This window comes from Oncorhynchus gorbuscha, linkage group LG16 (genome assembly GCF_021184085.1).
Source record: "Oncorhynchus gorbuscha isolate QuinsamMale2020 ecotype Even-year linkage group LG16, OgorEven_v1.0, whole genome shotgun sequence".
In the NCBI taxonomy this organism is placed as follows: Eukaryota; Metazoa; Chordata; class Actinopteri; order Salmoniformes; family Salmonidae; genus Oncorhynchus; species Oncorhynchus gorbuscha.
The window spans coordinates 21,790,748-21,814,777 of NC_060188.1; the positions used below are offsets into that span (position 1 = coordinate 21,790,748).

The following is a 24,030-nucleotide window of genomic DNA, read 5'->3' on the forward strand; positions in this document are numbered from 1 at the left end:
TGGTAGGCCATTATTATTTAATCTACTAAATAATCTTTATATTTCTTTTTTTATTATAAAAATCTCATGCCCCACCCACATGCCTTTGCCTTGACGTTCTTCAATAACGAGTTTTACGTAGAGACGTGGAAAACGTCTAAACGGAAATGTCTCGGGTTTCCTCCATAGCAGGCTAAAGCTACATTGTGCACTATTGTTATTTAGCAATAGTAAATATATTAGCTACCAATATAATTTCTAACAAGGGTTGAAGTTAGATAGTTACGTTGTATCATTAGACTCACATCTGTTATTTTCACTTTTAAAGTGCTCTTGCTGCAAGCAACGTTTTAGCCTGCTAGCTAGGTAGCTAGAATGACAAGTAGGATAGACTACAGCGTGTGGGACCACATTGAGGTTTCAGATGATGAAGATGACACTCATCCAAACATCGATACACCCAGCCTTTTCAAATGGAGACATGAGGTAACGTTATGACGAACGTTTGGGGCGGCAGGTAGCCTAATGGTTAGAGTGTTGGGCCAGTAACTGAAAGGTTGCTAGATCGAATCTGAGATGACAAGGTAAAACATGTGTCGTTCTGCCCCTCAACAAGGCAGTTAACCAACTGTTCCTAGGCCGTCATTGTAAATAAGACCCTGTTCTGAACTGACTTGCCTAGTTAAAAGGTAACAAAAATATAAAATTAGATAGCTAACTTACAGAGACCAAGTAGCTAAGTTACAGAGACCAAGTAGCTAAGTATCACATTATTAGCTAGCTTTTTAGATTTGCAGATGCGTTATGTAAACAGCCTCCAATCGCAGATAAACGCAATGGAAAGATATACAACGTCAAATGTTGTGTAGGTAGTTATCCTTGATGAGATATCTTTGTCCTGACCCCTCTCTCCACCATCACATAGGCGCGTGTGGAACGAATGGACCAGTTCATAAAGGCTGGGGAGGACCTGGAGAAGGGGCTAGCTGAATCTAAGCGCAAGTTGACTGAAGCACAGAAGAAGACCAAGAATCTGTCCAGTTCAGTCACGGACGATGCCAAAGCCGAGCTGAGCAAGGCACAGGCCGAGGAGAAGAGGCTGAAGAAGGAGGAGCGGGACTGGGAGAAGAAACTGGAGGACCACCGGCGGGAAGAGAAGAAGATGCCATGGAATGTAGACACACTCTGCAAGGAGGGCTTCAGCAAGGTGGGTTTAGTGTGTGGAACCACTGGTGCACCCTGGCTGCAGGTGGTTATTTGCTGATGCCACTTGACTTGCCCCCACTTCGATCTCTCTCTCACTCCTTCTGTCCCACTCCGATCTCTCTCTCACTCCTTCTGTCTCTCCTAGAGTGTTATGAATGTTAAGCCAGATGTGAAGGAGGAGACCGAGGAGCAGAAAGAGCAGAAACACAAGACCTTTGTGGAGAAGTATGAGAAAGAGATCAAACACTTTGGTGAGTCATTTTCCCATTCTTTGTTGTCCCCATTCTTTGTGGGTAGTTGTCATGGCCATGGTATCTGTCTCTGTTGTCAGGTATGATGAAACGCTGGGACGACAGCCAGAAGTACCTATCAGACAACCCTCACCTGGTGTGTGAGGAGACGGCCAACTACCTAGTCATCATGTGCATTGACCTGGAGGTGGAGGAGGTGAGTGCAGAACCGTAATACGACAAACCTCACCACTAATAACCCATCGGGATTTCATCTGCTATACATAACCCCAGAGACCACTCATCAGGGTAATGTTCAGTAGGGCACAGGGTAGCAAAATGTTTTGAAACAGAAAATGATAGTGTTTGTTGAACAAGTCCAGGTAGTCCTTCCCAGTTTCTGTCCATTTTCTTACATTTGGTACATAATTAACACAATCCTGGTGTAGAGAAGGTTATGAAGTAGGTTAGTAAGTGATCGTCTGATCCTCTTTATTTGCCCTAACATGCCTCAGTACGAAGTACACATGCAGTTTCCTTTTCTTGATACAGATGAGCATAGACAAGGGTTAATGTCAGTGTCCTGTTGATGTTTTCCTCCGGTAGAAGAAAGCGCTGATGGAGCAGGTGGCCCACCAGACCATAGTGATGCAGTTCATCCTGGAGCTGGCTAAGAGCCTGAAGGTGGATCCCCGCGGTTGCTTCCGTCAGTTCTTCGACAAGATAAAGGTTTGTTTGTGTGTAAAGGTGATACACTTCCCACTTGCACTCAATAGCAAAGCATATAGACTAACAGTTACATTTCCCTCTCAGACTGCAGATCAGCAGTATCAGGATGCCTTCAATGATGAGCTGGAGTCCTTTAAGGGGAGGGTGCGCGGCAGGGCCAAGATCCGCATCGAGAGGGCCATGAAGGAGTACGAAGAGGAGGAGAGACAGAAACGCATGGGGCCCGGAGGACTGGATCCTGCCGAGGTGTATGAGTCCTTACCTGAGGTACAGGACATCTAATGCTGCACCTCCTCCATTTTGCACCATCCTTCCACCATCATCCCTAGCTCTGTTTTTGCAAGTTAACGAAGCCATTTATTTTGTCCTTTTTGTAGGAGATGCAGAAATGTTTTGACGAGAAGGACATTGCCATGTTGCAGACTGTCATCACGAAGCTGGACCCAACGGTAGGTTACAAAACAATCCATTCCTGTGTTTATTTTGTTATATTGTTTTCCACGTGCTCAGGGCAAGCATACGACAACACACATTGTTCTACAAATGTAAAGGCACACTGAATAGTGACATAAAACCCCTGAAGTTGTTATAAACTGGTGCTCTGAATGTCATTGTTCCCACCCATCAGGAGGCTAAGGTCCACATGAAGAGATGCATCGACTCTGGGCTCTGGGTCCCTAACTCACGAGCAGACGAGGGAGACGACAAGGAGGAGGACGCCACTTATGAAGAGCTGAATAAGGAGATGGGCGAACAGAAGATAGAATGATTGACATGAATTGACTTTACGATGATGATATTTCCATCTATGTAGTCGTCACTTCTATTGCTACTCCCAATGTTTTTTCATGAATTTCTCCTTAAGGCTTTGGAACAATGTAACCTCTCTGTGGCGATGTCCACTCTTTGTGGACAACAATATCACACCAATATCACTTGCTGAATGCTCTTCTTTTTTAAAAACAATTCTTGCTTGGGCCTTATTAGTAAAGCTGTATTCTTAAACGTGTGTGTGCCTGTACATAGTCTCTTTGTGTATGTGTGTCTGTACACTGTGTCAGCCAGCCAATCTGTCGTCTACCTTGTATTTGTGTGCTTTCAGTTGCTGGGGAACAAGTTTCTCTTTTTCATTCAATAGTCTCACTACTGGTTCTACATGTATAGGGAAGGCAAGGCAGGATTTCAGTTCATGATGTGATAGAATTATACATAGTGATGTAATGTGGGATAGCCTAGTAACTGAGGTTGAAATTGGATCATATCTACATGTGACATTTTGAATCCAGTCTACTGGCTCCTTACGTCCTTTTTGCTCATTGTTTTCTCTCCTTAATTTGACCAGCAGGTGTCACCCCACATCAACTTCTAAGTTGATGAAGAATCACTTGAGTATTATTTGCTATTAAAAATAACACTGGTTTACATGTGTCAGGATAGGGTGTTAAATTTGGATTTATTAGAAATATTGTTAGACCTGTCTTCCATTGTATAATAATGTGCAGTAAACTAAGTGCAGCAAACTATTATGGTCCAAACACACCAAGAAAGTCGTGAAGAGGGCACGACAACACCTTTTTCCTGTCAGGAGACTGAAATGGTTTGGCATGGGTTCCCAGATCCTCAAAAAGTTATACAGCTGCACCATCGAGAGCATGGCCTCGTATGGCAACTGCTCAGTATCTGACCATAAGGCGCTACAGAGGGTAGTGCGTACAGCCCAGTATATCACTGGGGCCAAGCATCCTGCCATCCAGGATCTATATACCAGGCAGTGTCAGAGGAAGGCCCAAAAAATTGTCAAAGACTCCTGTCACCCAAGTCATACTGGAGCACCAAGTCTAGGTCCAAAAGGCTCCTGAACATCCCCAAGCTATAAGACTAATGAACAATTAATCGAATGACCACCTGGACTATTTACATTGATCCCCCACTGCTGCTACTCACTGTATCTATGCATAGTTCCTTTCCCCTACCTACATGTACAAATTACCTTGACTAACCTGTACCCCCCACACACACACATTTACTCAGTACCGGTGCCTCCTGTATATAGCCTTGTTATTGTTATGTAATTCTGTTGTTATTTATTTTTACCATTTTATTTAGTAAATATTTTCTTAACTCTTTCTTGAACTGCACTGTTGGTTAAGGGCTCGTAAGTAAGCACCTACACGACCTTCCAAAAGTTTGGAGTCACTTAAATGGCCTTGTTTTTGAAGGAAAATCACATTTTATGTTCATTAAAATAACATCAAGTTGATCAGAAATACAGTGAAGACATTGTTAATGTTGTAAGTGACTAAGTAGCTGGAAACAGCTTATTTTTTAATGGAATATCTACATAGGTGTACCATTGCCCATTATCAGCAACCACCACTCCTGTGTTCCAATGGCACGTTGTGTTAGCTAATCCAAGTTAATCATTTAAAAAAGGCTAATTGATAATTAGAAAACCCTTTTGCAATTATGTTAGCACAGCTGAAAACTTGTGCTGATTTAAAGAAGCAATTAAATTGGGTTCAATTACAGGCTCAAAATGGCCAGAAACTAAGAACTTTCTTCTGGAACTTGTCAGTCTACTGAAGATCTCGTACTATGCTGTGTACTACTCCCTTCAAAGAACAGCGCAAACTGGCCCTAACCAGAATAGAAAGAGTGGGAGGCCCTGGTGCACCACTGAGCAAGAGGACAAGTACATTTGAGTGTCTAGTTTGAGAAACAGATGCTTCACAAATCCTCAACTTGCAGGTTCATTAAATAGAACCCGCAAAACACCAGTCTCAACCTCAACAGTGAAGAGGCGACTCCGGGATGTTGGCTTTCTAGGCAGAGTTGCAAAGAAAAAGCCATATCTGAGACTGGCCAATAAAATATTAAGATGGGCAAAAGAACAGACACTGGACAGAGGAAGATTGGAAAAAAGTGTTATGGACAGACGAATCTCAGTTTGAGGTGTTCGGATCACAAAGAAGAACATTTGTAAGAAGCAGAAAAAATAAAGGTGCTTGACGCCATCTGTCAAGCATGGTGGAGGCAATGTGATGGTCTGGGGGTGCTTTGGTGGTGGTAAAGTGGGAGATTTGTACTGGGTAAAAGGAATCTTGAAGAAGGAAGGCTATCACTCCATTTTTCAACGCCATGCCGTACCCTGTGGACGGCGCTTAATTGGAGCCAATTTCTTCCTACAACAGGACAATGACCCAAAGCAGAGCTCCAAACTATGCAATAACTATTTAGGGAAGAAGCAGTTGGCTGATATTCTGTCTATAAGGAGTGGCCAGCACAGTCACTGGATCTCAACCCTATTGAGCTGTTATGGGTGTCACTTGACCATAAGATACTGTAAGAAATTCCCATCAAGTAGTGATGGGTCGTTCGCCAACGAGTCGGCTCTTAAGAGCCGGCTCTTGTAGGTGAATGTTGGGAGCCGGCTCGCATATCAGAAGAGCCAAATCTATTTATAAAAATCTACAAAAATTAAAATATGAATAATAAAAAGATTTAAATAATGGGAATGAACTAATTCCAAAAACGAAATAAAATATAGGCCTAAATGCTCAAGCGCACACATTCGTTTTGACTGTCTGCTCAGACTAACAGCCTCACCTGTTGTTCCTGACAATCAGACACACAGTGTCAACCAATGAACCAAAGATGCGTGAGGGAGGCTCGAGCCAACTCACAGTCACACACTTAGCTGCCGAGAAGGAGAGAGAGGAAGGATAACTGAAAACAGTTGGAAAATGAGTCAGAAGCACAGTAGCATTTGGATGCATTTTAATAATGTCGACAATGTTAGAGCATGGAGTAGAATTTGCCAAACCAAATCTCATATAAAGCCGGTTCAATACACATCCTACACCGGCATATGAGACTTTACACTCAACTGTGAAGCTGTAGAGGAGCTTCGAGAAACTAGCAGGCCTGCTCGTGATAGTGGTGGAGCCAGCACCTCCACAAGTGGATAGGTTTCCACTCAGTCAAGTAGGCCTACTCCGCGACCCACAGCAACGCAGTTTTCTATGGACCAGTTTATGCCAAAGTCTATGTCTGTAGCAAAACAAGGCCAAATAGATATTGTATTGGCTAAAATTATTGTCCTCCAGCCATTTTCAATCGTGGAGGACAGAGGTTTTAGAAATTATAGCAATAGTCTAAATCCAGTGTACACAGTTCCAAGCAGGAAAACCCTTTCAAAATCACTTATTCCAAAACTGTACAAGAGCACCCAGGCTTCAGTGTGGGAAAGAGTCCAAAAAGCTACTGCAGTTTTCCTTAACACTGACTGCAGGACATCAGGGATAACCACTTCTTACAGGTCGGTTACATGTCACTTCATTGAAGATTCTTCAATGTCGAGCTGTCTTCTGGACTGCTTTGAGTTCAGCGACAGACACACCTCAGAGAATTTGTCAGAGGAGTTGTTGAGAGTGGCAAGTAGATGCAAAAGTGGTCTGTTGTCTTAGCGACAATGCAGCGAACATAACCAAAGTCGTGAAAATGTTTAAATGGACCGACCCATCATCCATGTCTTTCCCACACAATCAACCTGATTGTAAGAGATGCTCTGAAGATGATGCAGCCCACTGTGGACAAAGTGAAAGCAGCTGTGGAATACTTCCACAGGAGCACAGTAGGTACTGAAAAAACGAAATTCTACACAACGCCAGATGGGGATGCCTGAGGTGAGGCCTGAACAAGACTACACTACAAGGTGGAATTCAACATTTTATATGTTGAAGCAGTTTCCTGAGTCCAAGGATGCCATCATCTCTACCCTGGTCATTGTCAATGCACCTGTTGATGCTCTGACCCAAGAGGAATGGGAGGTGGTGGACAGAGTCCTGGAACCCTTTGAGCAGGTCACTGTGGAGATCAGTGGAGAGAGGTACAGTAAGCAGTTATTACTACATCATTATTTAATCCAGTATTGTATATGTAGATGAGAATGTAGTATCAGTAGACAAAACGTTAAACTGAACTAATACGTTACTTTTTCTCTCTTTTCAGCTATGTGACAGCCTCAAATGATACTCCTGTGTAAGGGTCTGCAGTGAATCACAGCCAGCCGACAGAGAGAGGCAAATGTAACCAAATCAAATTGATTTATATAGCCCTTCGTACATCAGCTGATATCTCAAAGTGCTGTACAGAAACCCAGCCTAAAACCCCAAACAGCAAGCAATGCAGGTGTAGAAGCACGGTAGCTAGGAAAAACTCCCTAGAAAGGCCAAAACCTAGGAAGAAACCTAGAGAGGAACCAGGCTATGAGGGGTGGCCAGTCCTCTTCTGGCTGTGCCGGGTGGAGATTATAACAGAACATGGCCAAGATGTTCAAATGTTCATAAATGACCAGCATGGTCAAATAATAATCACAGTAGTTGTCGAGGGTGCAGCAAGTCAGCACCTCAGGAGTAAATGTCTGTTGGCTTTTCATAGCCAATCATTAAGAGTATCTCTACCACTCCTGCTGTCTCTAGAGAGTTGAAAACAGCAGGTCTGGGACAGGTAGCACATCCACAGGACATGTGACATGTGACAGAGTTGATGGACACCCCATGTTCATTAATGGACAGAAAGTTCCACAGAATGGAATATAATCACATGCTATCAGAAACCGCTGCACTTGACCCCAGGTTTAAGAAGTTAGCCTTCAGTGATGCCAGAGCGATTGATGAGGCTCTTCAAAGAAGAACCTCAGCAGCAGGGAGGGACAGGCCCAGCAGTCAGCTGGCTCAGGCACCAGGAAGAAGAGGGATCAGAAGCACCAGCAGTAGTGCCACAAACGTCTGCTGGATGCTGTTTGACGAGAGAGCAACTGGGGATGCAGCACGGAGGAATCCCTCAGCAGATGCCATAAATGGAGGTCCGATCCTATTTGGAGGAGCCCCTGAGCTGGTGGAAGAACAAGGCCTCTGTCTACCCACAGCTTACTAGTCATGACAGGGAGACTCTGCATAGTAGCCACATCCGTTCCCTCTGAGAGGGTCTTCTCGAACACGGGACAAATAATTACAGAGAGAAGAAACTGCATCATCCCCTCACAAGTGGGGCAGCTTGCATTTCTGAATGAAAATGTCTCATAAAATAAAAAGATGGTCAGCATTGCTGTGTGCTGCTGGTTATAACATGGCAATAAAGAGAGAAAAGCGGGACTAGTTTAATGTTTTAAGTGGGATGCTGCAGTTTTGCACATTGTTATTTATTTTTCTTTGATATGGTGTAATATATTATTCTGTTCAGATTGTATTCGTTTTGAATGGTTCGATTTATATGCACTTTGTTATTATACATTAAAAATGTATTCTTTAAATGCAGATGTTTAATTGCATTATTTTACATAACAAAACATGCATTTTTAAATACATTGTGGTTAAGGTAGAGTATGATTTCATTTTATAATTTAATTCGAATTGTTTTAACAACAATCATAGTCAAACTATCGCAAACTGACTTGGAAAAAATACAAAACATGTTTTTAAAAGAGCCGTTTGGGAGCCAAAAGAGACGGTTCTTTTTGGTGAGCTGATCCGAACGAGCCGGCTCACTGAAAAGAACCGGAAATGGCCATCGCTACCACCATCCAATTTGTGAGAGGTGCTTCAGGAAGCATGGGGTGAAATCTCTTCAGATTACCTCAACAAATTGACAACTAGAATGCCAAGGGTCTGCAAGGCTGTAATTGCTGCAAATGGAGGATTCTTTGATGAAAGCTACATTTGAAGAGACACAATTATTATTTCGATTAACAATCATTATTTATAACTTTGTCAACGTCTTGACTATATTTCCTATTCATTTTGCAACTAATTTCATGTATGTTTTCATGGAAAACAAGGACATTTCTAAGTGACCTCAAACTTTTCGAATGTTAGTGTATTTCTTGAACTGCAATGTTGGTTAAGGGCTTGTAAGTAAGCATTTCACGATAAGGTCTACAACTGCTGTATTCGGCGCATGTGATAAATACAATTTGATTTGATCTATCCCACAAGCCTACTGTAATACAGCTGGTTCTAGGGGAGTGGCCAAAAGTGGTTTCGGTGTTTTCATTTTGTAGCTGACTTCTCCATCTATGCGCTTCACGGGCATGCGTAGGAGTAGGGGAAACACGCATTAGGAAATCATACGAAGAGTGGACTTCGGTTCAACCTGCATTGTGTTTTCTAACTATACGTTTTAGGGACGCAACTAAATGGTAAGAAATCTGTAGTTTGACAAATGTGCAGTACAATTTACAAATACCCGGGTTTATTCCAGCATTAGCGGGTAAAGCATACTATATCAGTATTATAGGAAGTGGGCTTTATGCCACTGTTTTACAATTGTTTACAGTACACAGTAGGCTATATGCCACCATATCCGCGAGCAATCAGTTCGATGACGAAGTGATTAATGTATTGGTGAGAATAGATTTTTAAAATGTGGAAACATTGGATAAATTATATCCGGATTTTCATGTCATGTTATCTTTAAATTTGCGTCTTTACTGATGTTAATGTGCAATACCCGGAAGGCCTTACTAGAAAATATTGAATCATATCGCGAGTTCTCAGAACATGGTAATAATGCCGATCAATTACATGGTAACAAATGTATTTGATCCAGATGTGTTTACTTGCTACAATAAGGCTTACTTTGTAATTGAGTATAATTTTTATTGTCGATATTAACAAAAACCCATGTATAAAACGTATGTCCTTAAATTGTTATCTAATTTCCTTTTCAATGAGTGATTCTGCACCGCAAGACACTATTGAATTACTGCTTGTGGTAAATGCTAGATTACAGTGAAATACTTCTCTTACTTCCTACCTGGGACAGGTGTTGTGACCCAGCCTGGTCCATGATGTCTCGACGGGGCCGCTCCAAGAGTACCAGGACAGGGTCATCCACAGGCCAGTGTGAGCCTCCTCAGGGACCAGGCGTCCACGTCTATCTGTTTTGGACCAAGGCAGGGGAGCGCTATCTGACCCACACAGAGGGTAAAGTGACAGCTGAGGAGCTTTCCATCTCTGCAGCACAGACTGTGGGTAAGAACAAGTGCCATTTTTTTTTAATGAAACAAACAATATTTTGTATGAGTATCGAGAAAGAATTTAGGACTCTGTTCTGTTACCTCATGTTTGAGGACATTGGCAGCCTGCCACATAAGGGTGTTTGGGTTGATTACCACAGGAATCTGGGTTTTACAGGGCATTCAGGAGAGTAATTCAGACCCCTTCACAATTTCCAATTTTTTTTTACGTTACAGCCTTATTCTAAAATGGATTAAATAGTTTATTTTCCTCATCAATCACACATTACCACATAATGATTAAGCAAAAACAGCTTTTTAGAAATGTTTGCAAATGTATTAAAAATTGAAATATTTACGTAAGTATTCAGACCCTTTACTCAGTACCTTGTTGAAGTACCTTTGGCAGCGATTAAAGCCTCGAGTCTTCTTGGGTATGACGCTACAAGCGTGACACACCAGTATCTGGGGAGTTTCTCCCATTCTTTTCTGCAGATCCCCTCAAGTTCTGTCAGGTTGGATGGGGAGCGTTGCTGAACAGCTATTTTCAGGTCTCTCCAGAAATGGTAGATCGGGACATACAGAGACTTGTCATGAAGACACTCCTGCGTTGTCTTGGCTTTGTGCTTCGAGTTGTTGTCCTGTTGGAAGGTGAACCTTCGCTTCAGAGGTCCTGAGTGCTCTGGAGCAGGTTTTCATCAACGATGTACTTTGCTCTGTTCATCTTTCCCTCGATCCTGACTCGTCTCCCAGTCCCTGCCGCTGAAAAACATCCTCACTGCATGATGCTTCCACCACCATGATTAACTGTAGGGATGTTATTTGCCAGGTAATGAGAGGTGCCTGGTTTCCTCCAGACGTGACGCTTGGCATTCAGGCCATAGAGTTCAATTTTTGTTTTCATCTGACCAGAGAATCTTGTTTCTCATGGTCTGAGAGTCATTTAGATGCCTTTTGGCAAACTCCAAGTGGGTTGCCATGTGCCTTTTAATTTAGTGGCTTCCATCTGGCCACTCTACCAGCAAGGCCTAATTGGTGGAGCGCTGCAGAGATGGTTGTCTTTCTGGAAGGTTCTCCCATCTCCACAGAGGAACTCTGGAGCTCTGTCAAAGTGAACATACAGTTCTTGGTCACCTCCCTGACCAAGGCCCTACTTCCCTGATTGCTCAGTTTGGTCGGGCGGCCAGCTCTAGGAAGAGTCTTGGTATTTCTAAGCTTCTTCAGTTTAAGAATGATGGAGGCCACTGTGTTCTTTGGGACCTTCAATGCTGCAGAAATGTTTTAGTACCCTTCCCCAGGTCTGTGCCTCGACACAACCCTGTCTATGTACAATTCCTTTGACCTCGTGGTTGGTTTTTGCTCTTACATTCACTGTCAACTGTGGGACCTTATATAGACAGGTGTGTGCCTTTCCAAATCATGTCCAATCAATTGAATTTACTACAGGTGGACTCCAATCAATTTGTATAAAACCTCTCAAAGATGGTCAATGGAAACAGGATGCACCTGAGCTCAATTTCGAGTCTCATCGCAAAGGATCTGAATACCTATGTAAATAAGGTTTTAGAGTTCTTTTGTTTTTTTTACATTTGCGAAAATTTCTAAAAATCTATTTTCACTTTGTCATTATGGGGTTTTGTGTGTAGAATGATGAGGACATTTAAAAAATGTAATCCACTTTAGAATACGGCTGTACCGTAACAAAATGTGGAAAAAGTGAAGGGGTCTGAATACTTTATGAATGCACTGTATGTCATTGAAAGGGTGAATCCAAGGTGTGTGTGACCTATATATCTGTCCCCCTAGGTATCACTCCACTGTGCCATGTCCTGTTTTCCCTGTATGACCCTGAATCCCACTGTTGGTACAGTCCCAACCATTTCTTCAACTCAGAAGAGCAGACAAGACTGACACTCCATTATCGCATGAGGTTAGTTTGTGTGTGTGTGTTTAAAAAAAGGCCATCCGTCCCCTCCTCTCTACCTACATTTCCCTCACACTCCCTTCAGTTTCCCTTGAGTCCCGTTAGTTTGGCTGTTCAGTCTACCATAGTTATCAAGAGAAGCATTAGCATTGTTCTGAACGGACATCCTGTGTAGGATCAGAACCCAGAGAATCATTAGCATTGTTCTGAGTGGACATCCGGTGTAGGACCAGAACCCAGAGAAGCATTAGCATTGTTCTGAGTGGACATCCGGTGTAGGACCAGAACCCAGAGAAGTATCAGCATTGTTCTGAGTGGACATCCGGTGTAAAACCAGAACCCAGAGAAGTATCAGCATTGTTCTGAACGGACATCCTGTGTAGAACCAGAACCCAGAGAAGTATCAGCACTGTTCTGAGTGGACATCCTGTGTAGGACTAGAACCCAGAGAAGTATCAGCATTGTTCTGAGTGGACATCCTGTGTAGGACCAGAACCCAGAGAAGTATCAGCATTGTTCTGAGTGGACATCCTGTGTAGGACCAGAACCCAGAGAAGTATCAGCATTGTTCTGAACGGACATCCTGTGGAGGACCAGAACCCAGAGAAGCATTAGCATTGTTCTGAGTGGACATCCTGTGTAGGACCAGAACCCAGAGAAGTATCAGCATTGTTCTGAGTGGACATCCTGTGTAGGACCAGAACCCAGAGAAGTATCAGCATTGTTCTGAACGGACATCCTGTGTAGAACCAGAACCCAGAGAAGTATCAGCATTGTTCTGAGTGGACATCCTGTGTAGGACCAGAACCCAGAGAAGTATCAGCATTGTTCTGAACGGACATCCTGTGTAGAACCAGAACCCAGAGAAGTATCAGCATTGTTCTGAGTGGACATCCTGTGTAGGACCAGAACCCAGAGAAGTATCAGCATTGTTCTGAGTGGACATCCTGTGTAGGACCAGAACCCAGAGAAGTATCAGCATTGTTCTGAACGGACATCCTGTGTAGAACCAGAACCCAGAGAAGTATCAGCATTGTTCTGAACGGACATCCTGTGGAGGACCAGAACCCAGAGAAGTATCAGCATTGTTCTGAACGGACATCCTGTGTAGGACCAGAACCCAGAGAAGTATCAGCATTGTTCTGAGTGGACATCCTGTGTAGGACCAGAACCCAGAGAAGTATCAGCATTGTTCTGAACGGACATCCTGTGGAGGACCAGAACCCAGAGAAGTATCAGCATTGTTCTGAGTGGACATCCTGTGTAGAACCAGAACCCAGAGAAGTATCAGCATTGTTCTGAACGGACATCCTGTGTAGAACCAGAACCCAGAGAAGTATCAACGTTGTTCTGAGCGGACATCCTGTGTAGAACCAGAACCCAGAGAAGTATCAGCATTGTTCTGAGCGGACATCCTGTGGAGGATCAGAACCCAAGTCCCAGTCAGCATAATTGTGCTAGCGGGAGCCGACCGCTCAGACTGGCTAGGGCATACCAGCCAACTGTTTTTATAGTGTGTGTGTATGTGTGTGTGTGAGAGAGACTTAGTATTGGTCTGTATGGGGAGACGATGCACTGTATGCTTTTGCGTACAGGCATTTTTATATAGGGAATTTTCTCTTTCTGTTCCCAGGTTTTACTTTCGGAATTGGCATGGGTTGAGTGAGAAGGAGCCGTCAGTGGCGCGATATGCCCCACGGTCAGGGACAGAGCACAGGGGCTCACCTCTACTAGAAATGACCTCCCTGGAATACCTCTTCTGCCAGGTGAGTTTCAGAATGAGGTGTGTTTTATCCAAAATGTGTTTGTATTCATATATTCCTGTGGAAGTGTGCATTAACATAATATTCCTGTGTCACACGAATGTTTTCGTATTGTGAAATAAGTAATTTCCCTGTTGTTTCGCTTAGGCAAAGTTTGATTTTGTGAATGATGTCACGCCGATGGAGGATGCTCAAGGAAAGGAAGAGTTGAGTCGCTTTAAGAATGAGAGTCTGGGGATGGCTGTGCTGCACCTCTCTCACCAGGCCCTGCGCTCGGGCTGCACGCTACAGGAAGTGGCCAAGTCTGTCAGGTAAGCCATGAGTCAGAGGGGATGGGTGCATTGCTTCAGGAAGGGCTTTGACAAGGTTTCAGACATTACTATAGTCTGAGGCTGTGTTGAAAATGACACCTTATTCACTATCAAAACTAGTGCACTATATAGGGAAACTAGTGCCATTACAAACGCAGCCGTAATGTTTTGATTGACTTCCATATTCCCCTTGCCATACTGTAGCTTCCTGCGCTGCATTCCGAGATCCTTCTCCAAACACATAGCGAGGGACAACTTCCTGACCAAGATCCGTATCCGGCGTGTGTTTGCTGACTTTGTGAAGACCTTCCAGGAGCACACTGTGGACGTAGGACGCCTGGGCTCCCAGGAGGTCATGTATAAATACCTGTCTACTCTGGAGCACCTAGCCCCCCGTTTCGGTACCGAGACCTTCCTCGCGGCCCAACTGGAGCTGAGGAAGGACGGGGCCGACGGGAGCGGCTCCTACCTCAACACCGGCCACGCCCATGGGGCCTCTGACCCTGAGAACGTTGGCCCTCGGGTCATGCATGAGGTCATGGTGTCTGGTACCAAGGGGATTCAGTGGAGGAAGATGACAGTGCAGAACGTATGTCTGTCCCATTGGATGTTTATCAGGCTCTTTGACTGCTAGTTAGAACTGTGCCTTTGTGTGTTTCTCGTAGTGTGCCTTCTGTAGGATGCTCTGTAAGTTGTGTCTATCTGTTCTAGCCTCAGGCCAACAGTTACTTTGGGAACGATTACTTAGGGAATCGGAAAAGTGTGAAGCAATCGCCCCTCCAGCAAGAACCCAAATCCTCTGACACATGGACGTCTTTCTGCGACTTCCCTGAAATCTCCCACATCACCATCACTGGAGCCAACGTCAGCATCATTAAACAGGACAACTTCTCTATGGTTCGAGCACCTGCCTCTCAACTGCTTTCTGTTGGGCCCCAAACCTATCTTGAGATACACACACGTAGCTCCATGTTTTGTGCAAATCCCCCATTTACAACATTGCATGATTTATGCGAAAACCTAAGTCAAGTGTGCAGATCTCAAGTTAAGTTTGTGTGTGAAGTTGCATCTTACTATATGATGTCTGTACGGACGCGGAGTATCTGACTGAAATGTGTGTAGGTGGTGTTGTCTGAGGATGATATGTTTATATGTGTGCAGGAGGTTCAAATGAATTCCAGCCTTGAGGCTCTGTCTTTCGTCTCCCTGCTGGACGGGTACTTCCGGCTTACTGCAGACGCACACCACTACCTGTGTCACGAGGTGGCTCCGCCCAGAGTAGTGCTCAGTGCCACCAATGGTCTCCATGGACCAATGAAGTGAGTAACACACACACACACACACACACACACACACACACACACACACACACACACACACACACACACACACACACACACACACACACACACACACACACACACACACACACACACACACACACACACACACACACACACACACACACACACACACACACACACACACACACACACACACACACACTGCCCTGGCTCCCACTGCAATTCTGACTGTCTTTTTCAGTGATGACTTTGTGCTGCAGAGACTGAGGAAGGAAGCAGTTGAAGAGGGAGCCTTTCTTGTGCGCTGGAGCGTCCTCGACTACCACCGCATCATATTAGCTGTTCTAAACAAGAGTCAGGTAAACGTGCCTCTCGCACCAAGCCCTGAAGGACGAGGCACATGGAAAATGTCGAGTCCAAAAATATAAAAAGCAATACAATGTCATTAGAAGTTATATATTTGGATGCATGTGTGTGTCTTTGCTGGCTTCCTATAGAATGGACAAGCTGCAATCCACAAGCAGTTCAGGATCCTGCATAGTGGTTCAGTGTTTTCTCTGGAAGGCTGGGACCGGGAGTTCTGCAGTGTCAAGGAGCTCACCGACAGCCTCAAGACCTTTGTGCTCAAGTCTGGCACGGACAATTTCACTGTGAAGAAATGCTGCCTACCCCGACCTGCAGGTTAGCCTGTGTGTAATGTGTTTTTTTTAATAGATGTGCATTGGTGTTGTGCTGCCCCTAACATACGACAGCTCAACATATGTACAGAGATGTTATTCTGTAAGGTTGTGTTGTGTGTCCATGTTTTCCTATACTGTATTTAAATGAGTGTTTGTGTGCTGCAGAACTGTCCAACCTATTGGTGATGAGGCAGGGTGTGGACCAGTGTGTTCAGCCTGACTCTGTGGCCCTCTGTCTGACTCAGCTGAGGTTCCATCAGATCAAAGAGAAGGAGATCACCCAGGTGAGAGCGAGGGCATTCTTCTCTTCTATACATCTCTCTGTCAGCACCCTCCTTTGTGTTTTTTTCACCTGGGTTATATTCAGTAGGGCACACCGTAACGAAACACTTTGCAACAGTACCTCCCAGTTTCACTAAATTTTTCCCTACTGAACACTGATGCTCTTCTCTATCTTTGTCCGGTTTGTACCCAGTACTTCTAAAATGGCTGTTTGTCCCTGTGCTCAGGAGCAGCATCTGGGCCGTGGGACCAGGACCAACATCTACTCTGGCAGTCTGTTGGTGTGGGGTGGAGCAGAGGAGGAGGATGAGGAGGACAAGTGGAACAACAATCTTACTGATCGCAAAGAGATCCGAGTGGTTCTTAAGATCTTGGACCAGAGCCACAAGGACATAGCATTAGTGAGTTACCATTACTGTATCATTATCCTCTTACAAGAACTGATTGCGTGATGAGTAACCTTACCTGAGACCTGAAGACTTTAGCTCTGTGTGATAATGCCTGGACTTTAGCTCTGTGTGATAATGCCTGGACTTTAGCTCTGTGCGATAACACCATCCCAGGTTCCAACCCAGTTTGCTACAATCACACAACGGTTTCTTAAGTACCTTGTTAGTTCTAAACTACCATTTTCACCAATTCAACTCTGTTGAATGTGAACCTTTGTTTACAATGTCATGATAATCCTTCCTCTTTCCTGTCCTCTCGTAGGCGTTCTTTGAAACAGCCAGTCTGATGAGCCAAGTATCTCACAGTCACCTGGTCTTTGTACACGGCGTGTTTGTCAAAGGATCTGAGAGTAAGTCACCATGGCACTACTCAACCTCACACTTCCTCATTCAGCTGTGCAACTTCCTTCTTCAGCACTGACACTTCCCTCCCAGAAGGTTAATTGTATTGGTTGTTTGAATTGCTAGGCAACGGGACTGGTGTACAGTGCAATCACAAGCCTGACTCTCAGCCAAACCATAGCCCTTTAATTAGAATCAATACATTGAAGTGTCGCTCATCTCTAACAGTAAGTGTTGTGATCCTTGATAATACTCCTTGTATTTGACCTGTGCAGACATCATGGTGGAGGAGTTTGTGGAGTTTGGGCCTCTGGATGTGTTCCTGCGAAGGGAAAGGGCGCTGGTCACTCCTCAGTGGAAATTTACTGTAGCCAAACAGCTGGCCAGTGCCCTGAGCTACCTTGTAAGTCAAGCCTGATACCCTCACATCACAACAAACTAAGATTACTCCTCACTAATTGTATGAAACAATGACCTTTTAGGATGTTGATCTCCTGTCTTCTGTGATAGTCCCTCTGTTTCAAACTCTAAACCCTTGTGTCCATAGTTAATGTATTGCCAACCATCATCTCCCACTATTGAGTGTCCTGAATGTACTTTATGTTGTTACCTATACCACCTGGTTACTACAGGAGACTAAACAACTGGTACATGGTAACGTCTGTGCTAAAAACATTCTGGTGGCTCGCCGTGGTCTGGAGGAGGGCACCTTTCCCTTCGTCAAGCTGAGCGATCCAGGCATTGCCCTCAACGTGCTGTCCAGAGAAGGTTAGTTCCTACTTGACCAATAAAACAGTTGGTTCCTACCAGACCACATCAATGTTGGGCAACACTCACTACATGAGAAATAGAATCTCTCCACAGTGAGTTATTTTGTCAACCCTCAATTTCCGTCTCTGGTGATTTTGTTTGATCTTCATTCTTTTAGATCAGATTGAGTCACAGGAAGCCATGTGTAAACCACTTCCTGGTTGCTGTGAGGCCCACTTCCTGGTTGTCTTGTACTTATCATCATATTGACACTTAGCAGGAAGGCTTTAGAGGTTATTTAGTTTGTGCTGTGAGGCCATGTGATTCATGAACCTACTGAATGTAGTGGTATTATATAGCCTGGTCTGACTTAGACTGTCTGTATGCCCTACAGAGCGTGTCGAGCGAATTCCATGGATCGCCCCGGAGTGTGTGCCAAGTGGTGCCCCATTCGGCAGAGCTGCTGACCAGTGGAGCTTTGGAGCCACACTGCTGGAGATCTGCAACAATGGAGATTTGCCCATGAGTGGCAGCACGCTCACTGAGGTACACACAGCCCTATCATCACTGCCCTTCAATTCTCCTCCCTCTAATCATAACTCATTTTTCTGCCATCCTCTTACCATTCCTGTGATTCATACTAATCCCTGACGTCTACCCTGCCAACAGAAAGAGCGTTTCTATGAGACGCGGAGTCGCCTCACCGAGCCCTCGTCGCAGGAACTGGCCAGCTTCATTAGCATGTGTTTGACCTACGAACCCCGGGAGAGGCCGTCCTTCCGTACTGTGCTTCGAGAGCTCACTGAACTACAGATCAAGAGTATGTCCTCTCCTTTTATTCTTTGGATCACAGTCTGTTTCTCTCCGTTTCCTCTTCTAGCATTTAGATTGACCACATTTTCGTGATTGATTAGTGTTGCTTTAATGTTGCTCTCCTGGTTTCTGATCAGATCCTGACATATCCCCCCTGGAGTCTCTCCCAGATGCTGACCCCAACGTTTTCCTCAAACGCTACTTGAAAAAAATCCGGGACTTAGGGGAGGTGAGTTAATTTCCCCGCAGGACAACATGACTCTTATAAACCCCTCTGTGCTCTTCATCCTCTGTTGTGCCTTGTGATCTACTAGCGTTATGGAAAACATTATTCCCTGGCCTCCTTCTAAATGAGAGAATGCTTTGTGCTCTCTCCCTTTGTCTCCAGGGTCACTTTGGGAAGGTGATGCTCTATGTGTATGACCCAGCCAACGACGGGACAGGGGACTATGTGGCAGTGAAGGCCCTGAAGCATGAGGGAGGCAGTCATCTCCATGAAGGCTGGATGAAGGAGATTGAGATCCTCAAGTCTCTTTACCACAGCAACATAGTCAAGTACAAGGGCTGCTGCTCTGAGCTGGGTGAGTGGCATGTGATCCAGTCAAGCTCACCTGTCTGTCATCCACCTGCTGTATATGACTAGCTGTCTCATTTTCATACAATGCTTGTTTAGTACGTTTCTTGCTTGGCTCCTTCCTACATATGACATGTTTGTGTGTGGGTGTTAGAGGAAATTGTAGTTAAAGATGATTAATTATGTATACATTATTGATTAGAACCATTTATTCTAATACTATTATGTTATGGTATGAAAAGTAAAAGTTATTGGTTAAGCTGTTACTGAAAATGTAAGCAGAACGAATTGCATTGTCTGTGTCTCTTGGGAAAATTTAAGGAGGAGGGATGCTGTGGCTTTTCAGACAGATAAGAAATGCCTGGGAAATGTTCCATTCCTAAAACAATGGGTTCTTGTGAGAATCGGAGAGAGGGCGGGAAACTGATGATGTCATGTTCAGTTTATAACCTGTGGAAATGTGTGTAAGCATTTAGTACTCTCTGGAATTAAACACTCTTACCTGGCTTTTAAGACTGGTCTCAATCTACTTCATGCATAATTAATGAACTTACAATTCATTAATGAATTAGAAATGAGTGCTAATTGGTTTTGGCAATTAAAACATAAAGGAATTTAGAATTCCTCTATCAGTGGGGGGTTTCCAGCATCTGTTCACATATACATGTGTAGGGTAGTGTCTGTATGTATGAGTGACTGCTGTAAATGCCTGTTTCGTTGTCTCCACAGGAGGGCAGACGGTGCAGCTGATTATGGAGTTCCTACCTCTGGGCAGCCTTAGAGAGTACCTAGCCAAACACCGCCTGGGTGTGGCTCACAGCCTCCTCTTTGCACAGCAGATATGCCAGGTGAGACCGGAGCACTGCACGGGGGACTGGTAATATAAAGATACAGTTGAAGTTGGAAGTTTACATACATCTTAGCCAAATACATTTAAACTCAGTATTTCACAATTCCTTACATTTAATCCCAGTAAAAATGCCCTGTCTTAGGTCAGTTAGGATCACCAATTTATTTTAAGTATGTGAAATGTCAGAACAATAGTACAGAATGATTTATTTCAGCTTTTATTTCTTTCATCACATTCCCAGTGGGTCAGAAGTTTACATGCTACCAAATACTAATTGAGTGTATTGCCTTTAAATTGTTTAACTTCTTGGATCAAATGTTTCGGGTAGCCTTCCACAAGTTTCCCACAATAAGTTGGATGAATTTTGGCCCGTTCCTCCTGACAGAACTAGTGTAACTGAGTCAGGTTTGTAGGCCTCCTTGCTCACACATGCTTTTTCGGTTCTGCCCACACATTTTCTATAGGGTTGTTGTCAGGGCTTTGTGATGGCCACTCCAATACCTTGTCTTTATTGTCCTTAAGCCATTTTGACACAAATTTGGAAGTATGCTTAGGGTCATTGTCCATTTGGAAGACCCATTTGCGACCAAGCTTTAACTTCCTGACTGATGTCTTGAGATGTTGCTTCACTATATCCACAGAATGTTCCTCCCTCATGATGTCATCTATTTTGTGAAGTGCACTAGTCCCTCCTGCAGCAAAGCACCCCCACAACATGATGCTGCCACCCACGTGCTTCACGGTTGGGATGGTTTTCTTCGGCTTGCAAGCCTCCCCCTTTTTCCTCCAAACATAACAATGGTCATTATGGCCAAACAGTTCTGTTTTTGTTTAATCAGACCAGAGGACATTTCTCCAAAAAGTATGATATTTGTCCCCATGTGCAGTTGCAAACCGCAGTCCGGCTTTTTTATGGCGGTTTTAGAGCAGTGGCTTCTTCCTTGCTTAGGGGCCTTTCAGATTATGTCGATATAAGACTCGTTTTACTGTGGATATAGATACTTTTGTACCAGTTTCCTCCAGCATCTTCACAAGGTCCTTTGCTGTTGTTCTGGGATAGATTGTAACTTTTCGCACCAAGGTACTTTCATCTCTAGGAGATAGATCGCATCTCCTTCCCACGGCTGCGTGGTCCCATGGTGTTTATACTTGCGCACTATTGTTTGTACGGATGAACATGGTACCTTCAGGCATTTGGAAATTGCTCCGAAGAATGATCCAGACTTGTGGAGGTCTACAATTTTTTCTGAGGTCTTGGCTGATTTCTTTTGATTGTCTCATGATGTCAAGCAAAGAGGCACTGAGTTTGAAGGTAGGCCTTGAAATACATCTGCGGGTACACCTCCAATTGACTAAAATGATGTAAATTAGTCTATCAGAAGCTTCTAAAGCCATGACATAATTTTCTGGAATTTTCCATGTTGTTTGAAGGCACAATTAACTTCTGACCCACTGGAATTGTGATACAGTGAATTATAAGTTAAATAATCTGTCTGTAAACAATTGTTGGAAAAATTACTTGCCATGCACGAAGTAGATGTCCTAACCGACTTGCCAAAACTATAGTTTTGTTAACAAGAAATTTGTGGAGTGGTTGAAAAAACAAGTTTTAATGACTCCAACCTAAGTGTATGTTAACTTCCAATTTCAACTGTATATGTAATATAGATTATTTCTAGGGTTCTGTTTAGTTCTGTAGCTGGTACACTGCTTGGGTTCAAGTTGAAGATTTGCTATCCAATATTGGAATATTGTTTTATACAACAATAGATTAAAGTACTCTATTTTCTTCTCTAACCACAACTCTCTTTCACCTTGGTCTCCCTCATCGCTCCTCCTGCTCCTTCTGCTTTTTTTCCTTTTTAAGGGGATGGATTACCTGCACTCGAAGCGATACATCCACCGGGACTTGGCTGCCCGGAACGTACTGGTGGAGAATGAGTATCTGGTGAAGATCGGGGACTTTGGCCTTACCAAATACATCCCAGAGGGAGATGTTTACTACCGCGTGCGTGAGGATGGAGACAGTCCTGTGTACTGGTGAGTCCTGGAGCCATTACTTCCCCGCTGGGCTCTGGGCTCCTAATTTAGAGTCCAGATGTGTGCATTAAAAAGGTGTTTGACTTATTTTACAGGTATGCGATTGAGTGTCTGAAGGAGAGCAAGTTTTCCTTCTCTTCAGACATTTGGTCCTTTGGCGTGACGCTCTATGAGGTCCTGACCCACGGTGACCATCGTCAGAGCCCTCCAGTGGTACGAAATGACACCCTCCATCTCTCTCAAACTAGCTCAGTCTAAATCTGCATGATCCATTTAATCAAGGACACCAACCTATTGCATAATACTGATACAGTCAGTGTGTGGTTTTGAGTGTATTAATTGTGACTTGTGCGTTTTGTATGTTTTTTTTTATAGAAGTTTGTTCAAATGATGGGTAACGTGCAGGGTCAGATGACTGTGATGGTGCTGATTAAGCTGCTGGAGAAACACAATAGGTTGCCCTGCCCCCGAGACTGTCCTAGCGAGGTCAAGCATACAGCTAAACACTCTCACACAGTCTTCATTATTTCTGTAAGCCAAATGCACCTAGGGAAATGAACCTGTCTTGTTTTCAACAGGTCCACATGTTGATGCAGCATTGTTGGGACTTTGACCCCGCGAGACGGCCATCTTTCAAATCCCTCATGGAGTCCATCGAAGCGATTCGCAAGACATACGAACGGCAACCCAATATGTGGCTGGCCCAAATTAGCCAATGAGAACCGTACTTTTTCACAGGCCAGCTGGCCTTACTCCTGTATGCCTCAGCACTTTGCTACAAGTCTACTCTAGAGTCTACACCACACCCTGCACCACAGTGCCCTCTGTCTGTTCTGAAGGAGTAGACTGCTCTTTGTATTAATGAATTGGAACTCAGGTTTTTAGGAATTCCCATCTATTCATTCATATACATGAGCCCTTAGTGATGACACTTGTTTTATTTTGATGCGACAGATATTGTTTTTTTAGGTGTGAAATTCCCTGAATGGCAGCTATAGTGCTGTCTCGGGAGGAGAACCGGGTCCATGTTCCATGACTGATCCAATTAGGTGCTACTTTTTAGCCCGAGTTGGAGGATCCCTATCATATGAAATATGATTTGTCACTCATAATGTTCACATGATTAATATAACACTTTAATTTAGGCATGTATATTTCCAACTGTTTCTCTTTATTTCTGTATTGATGTAGATATTAAACATTTGCTGTTTTTATTGTATCATATGTTTTTCCTTATGTCTGTATGTATTAAATGTTTGAGTGGGCGAATGTTGAAAATTAAGCATGTGTATCACTGTGTTTAATCAATTTGACCAAAGTCCAAATGCAGGTTGTAAATGGTTAGCTCATCATTTATAACACTTTCACTGAATGTAAATGACCAATTGTGTATTTATTTTAAAAAAAAAAGGGTGTTGAGTGCAAAGCAAAGGGAAGTTTTCTTGTGTTTGTCAACTTGAGCAAACTGCCTACTCAGGTCGGATAAGATAAAGAAAATGCTAAGGTCCAGTGTGCCAAGAGGCGAAAGCTAATTTGATTTTATGACTAAATATTTTCCCAATGAGTTGAGCTTTTCTAAAATAAAGTACACTTTTCTCTGTCAATCATGGACATACACAGCTGAATATAATGAAAATACCTAAACTTCTATTGAATCAGAAATGATATAGTGATTTTCTCCATATTTTCATACCGGTAATTCAATTCAATGTACTGGATCATGTGGGTTTGTTGAACTTGCAGTGGGCATCACTGGTTTTGATATATGACAGGCAAGCTACAGTACA

The 24,030-nt window shown here is 43.7% G+C and overlaps 2 protein-coding genes across 3 annotated transcripts; both read left to right on the forward strand.

The window, feature by feature from the left end:
- The first annotated feature begins 118 nt into the window (after positions 1–118).
- Positions 119–3,578, forward strand: LOC123999128 (hsp90 co-chaperone Cdc37-like). 2 transcript variants are annotated; one of them, XM_046304571.1, is made up of 8 exons: positions 119–465; positions 905–1,186; positions 1,331–1,436; positions 1,517–1,632; positions 2,025–2,144; positions 2,229–2,411; positions 2,522–2,593; positions 2,773–3,578. In XM_046304571.1, the coding sequence occupies exons 1-8, from the start codon at positions 355–357 to the stop codon at positions 2,911–2,913; spliced, it is 1,131 nt and encodes a 376-aa protein (XP_046160527.1). In that variant the 5' UTR covers positions 119–354; the 3' UTR covers positions 2,914–3,578. The 2 variants fall into 2 exon arrangements, with proteins under 2 accessions (XP_046160527.1, XP_046160526.1); XM_046304570.1 differs by having other exon boundaries at positions 120–465; positions 2,022–2,144.
- A 5,570-nt stretch (positions 3,579–9,148) lies between these two features.
- LOC123999620 (non-receptor tyrosine-protein kinase TYK2-like) lies at positions 9,149–23,525 on the forward strand. Its single transcript, XM_046305554.1, has 24 exons — positions 9,149–9,342; positions 9,969–10,177; positions 11,968–12,091; positions 13,719–13,851; positions 13,996–14,159; positions 14,364–14,748; positions 14,871–15,056; positions 15,321–15,478; positions 15,705–15,822; positions 15,961–16,144; positions 16,309–16,427; positions 16,653–16,826; positions 17,137–17,224; positions 17,492–17,619; positions 17,849–17,984; positions 18,361–18,512; positions 18,636–18,786; positions 18,917–19,008; positions 19,168–19,360; positions 20,083–20,201; positions 22,071–22,243; positions 22,339–22,456; positions 22,619–22,729; positions 22,822–23,525. The coding sequence occupies exons 2-24, from the start codon at positions 9,991–9,993 to the stop codon at positions 22,960–22,962; spliced, it is 3,534 nt and encodes a 1,177-aa protein (XP_046161510.1). The 5' UTR covers positions 9,149–9,342; positions 9,969–9,990; the 3' UTR covers positions 22,963–23,525.
- Positions 23,526–24,030: the final 505 nt, after the last annotated feature.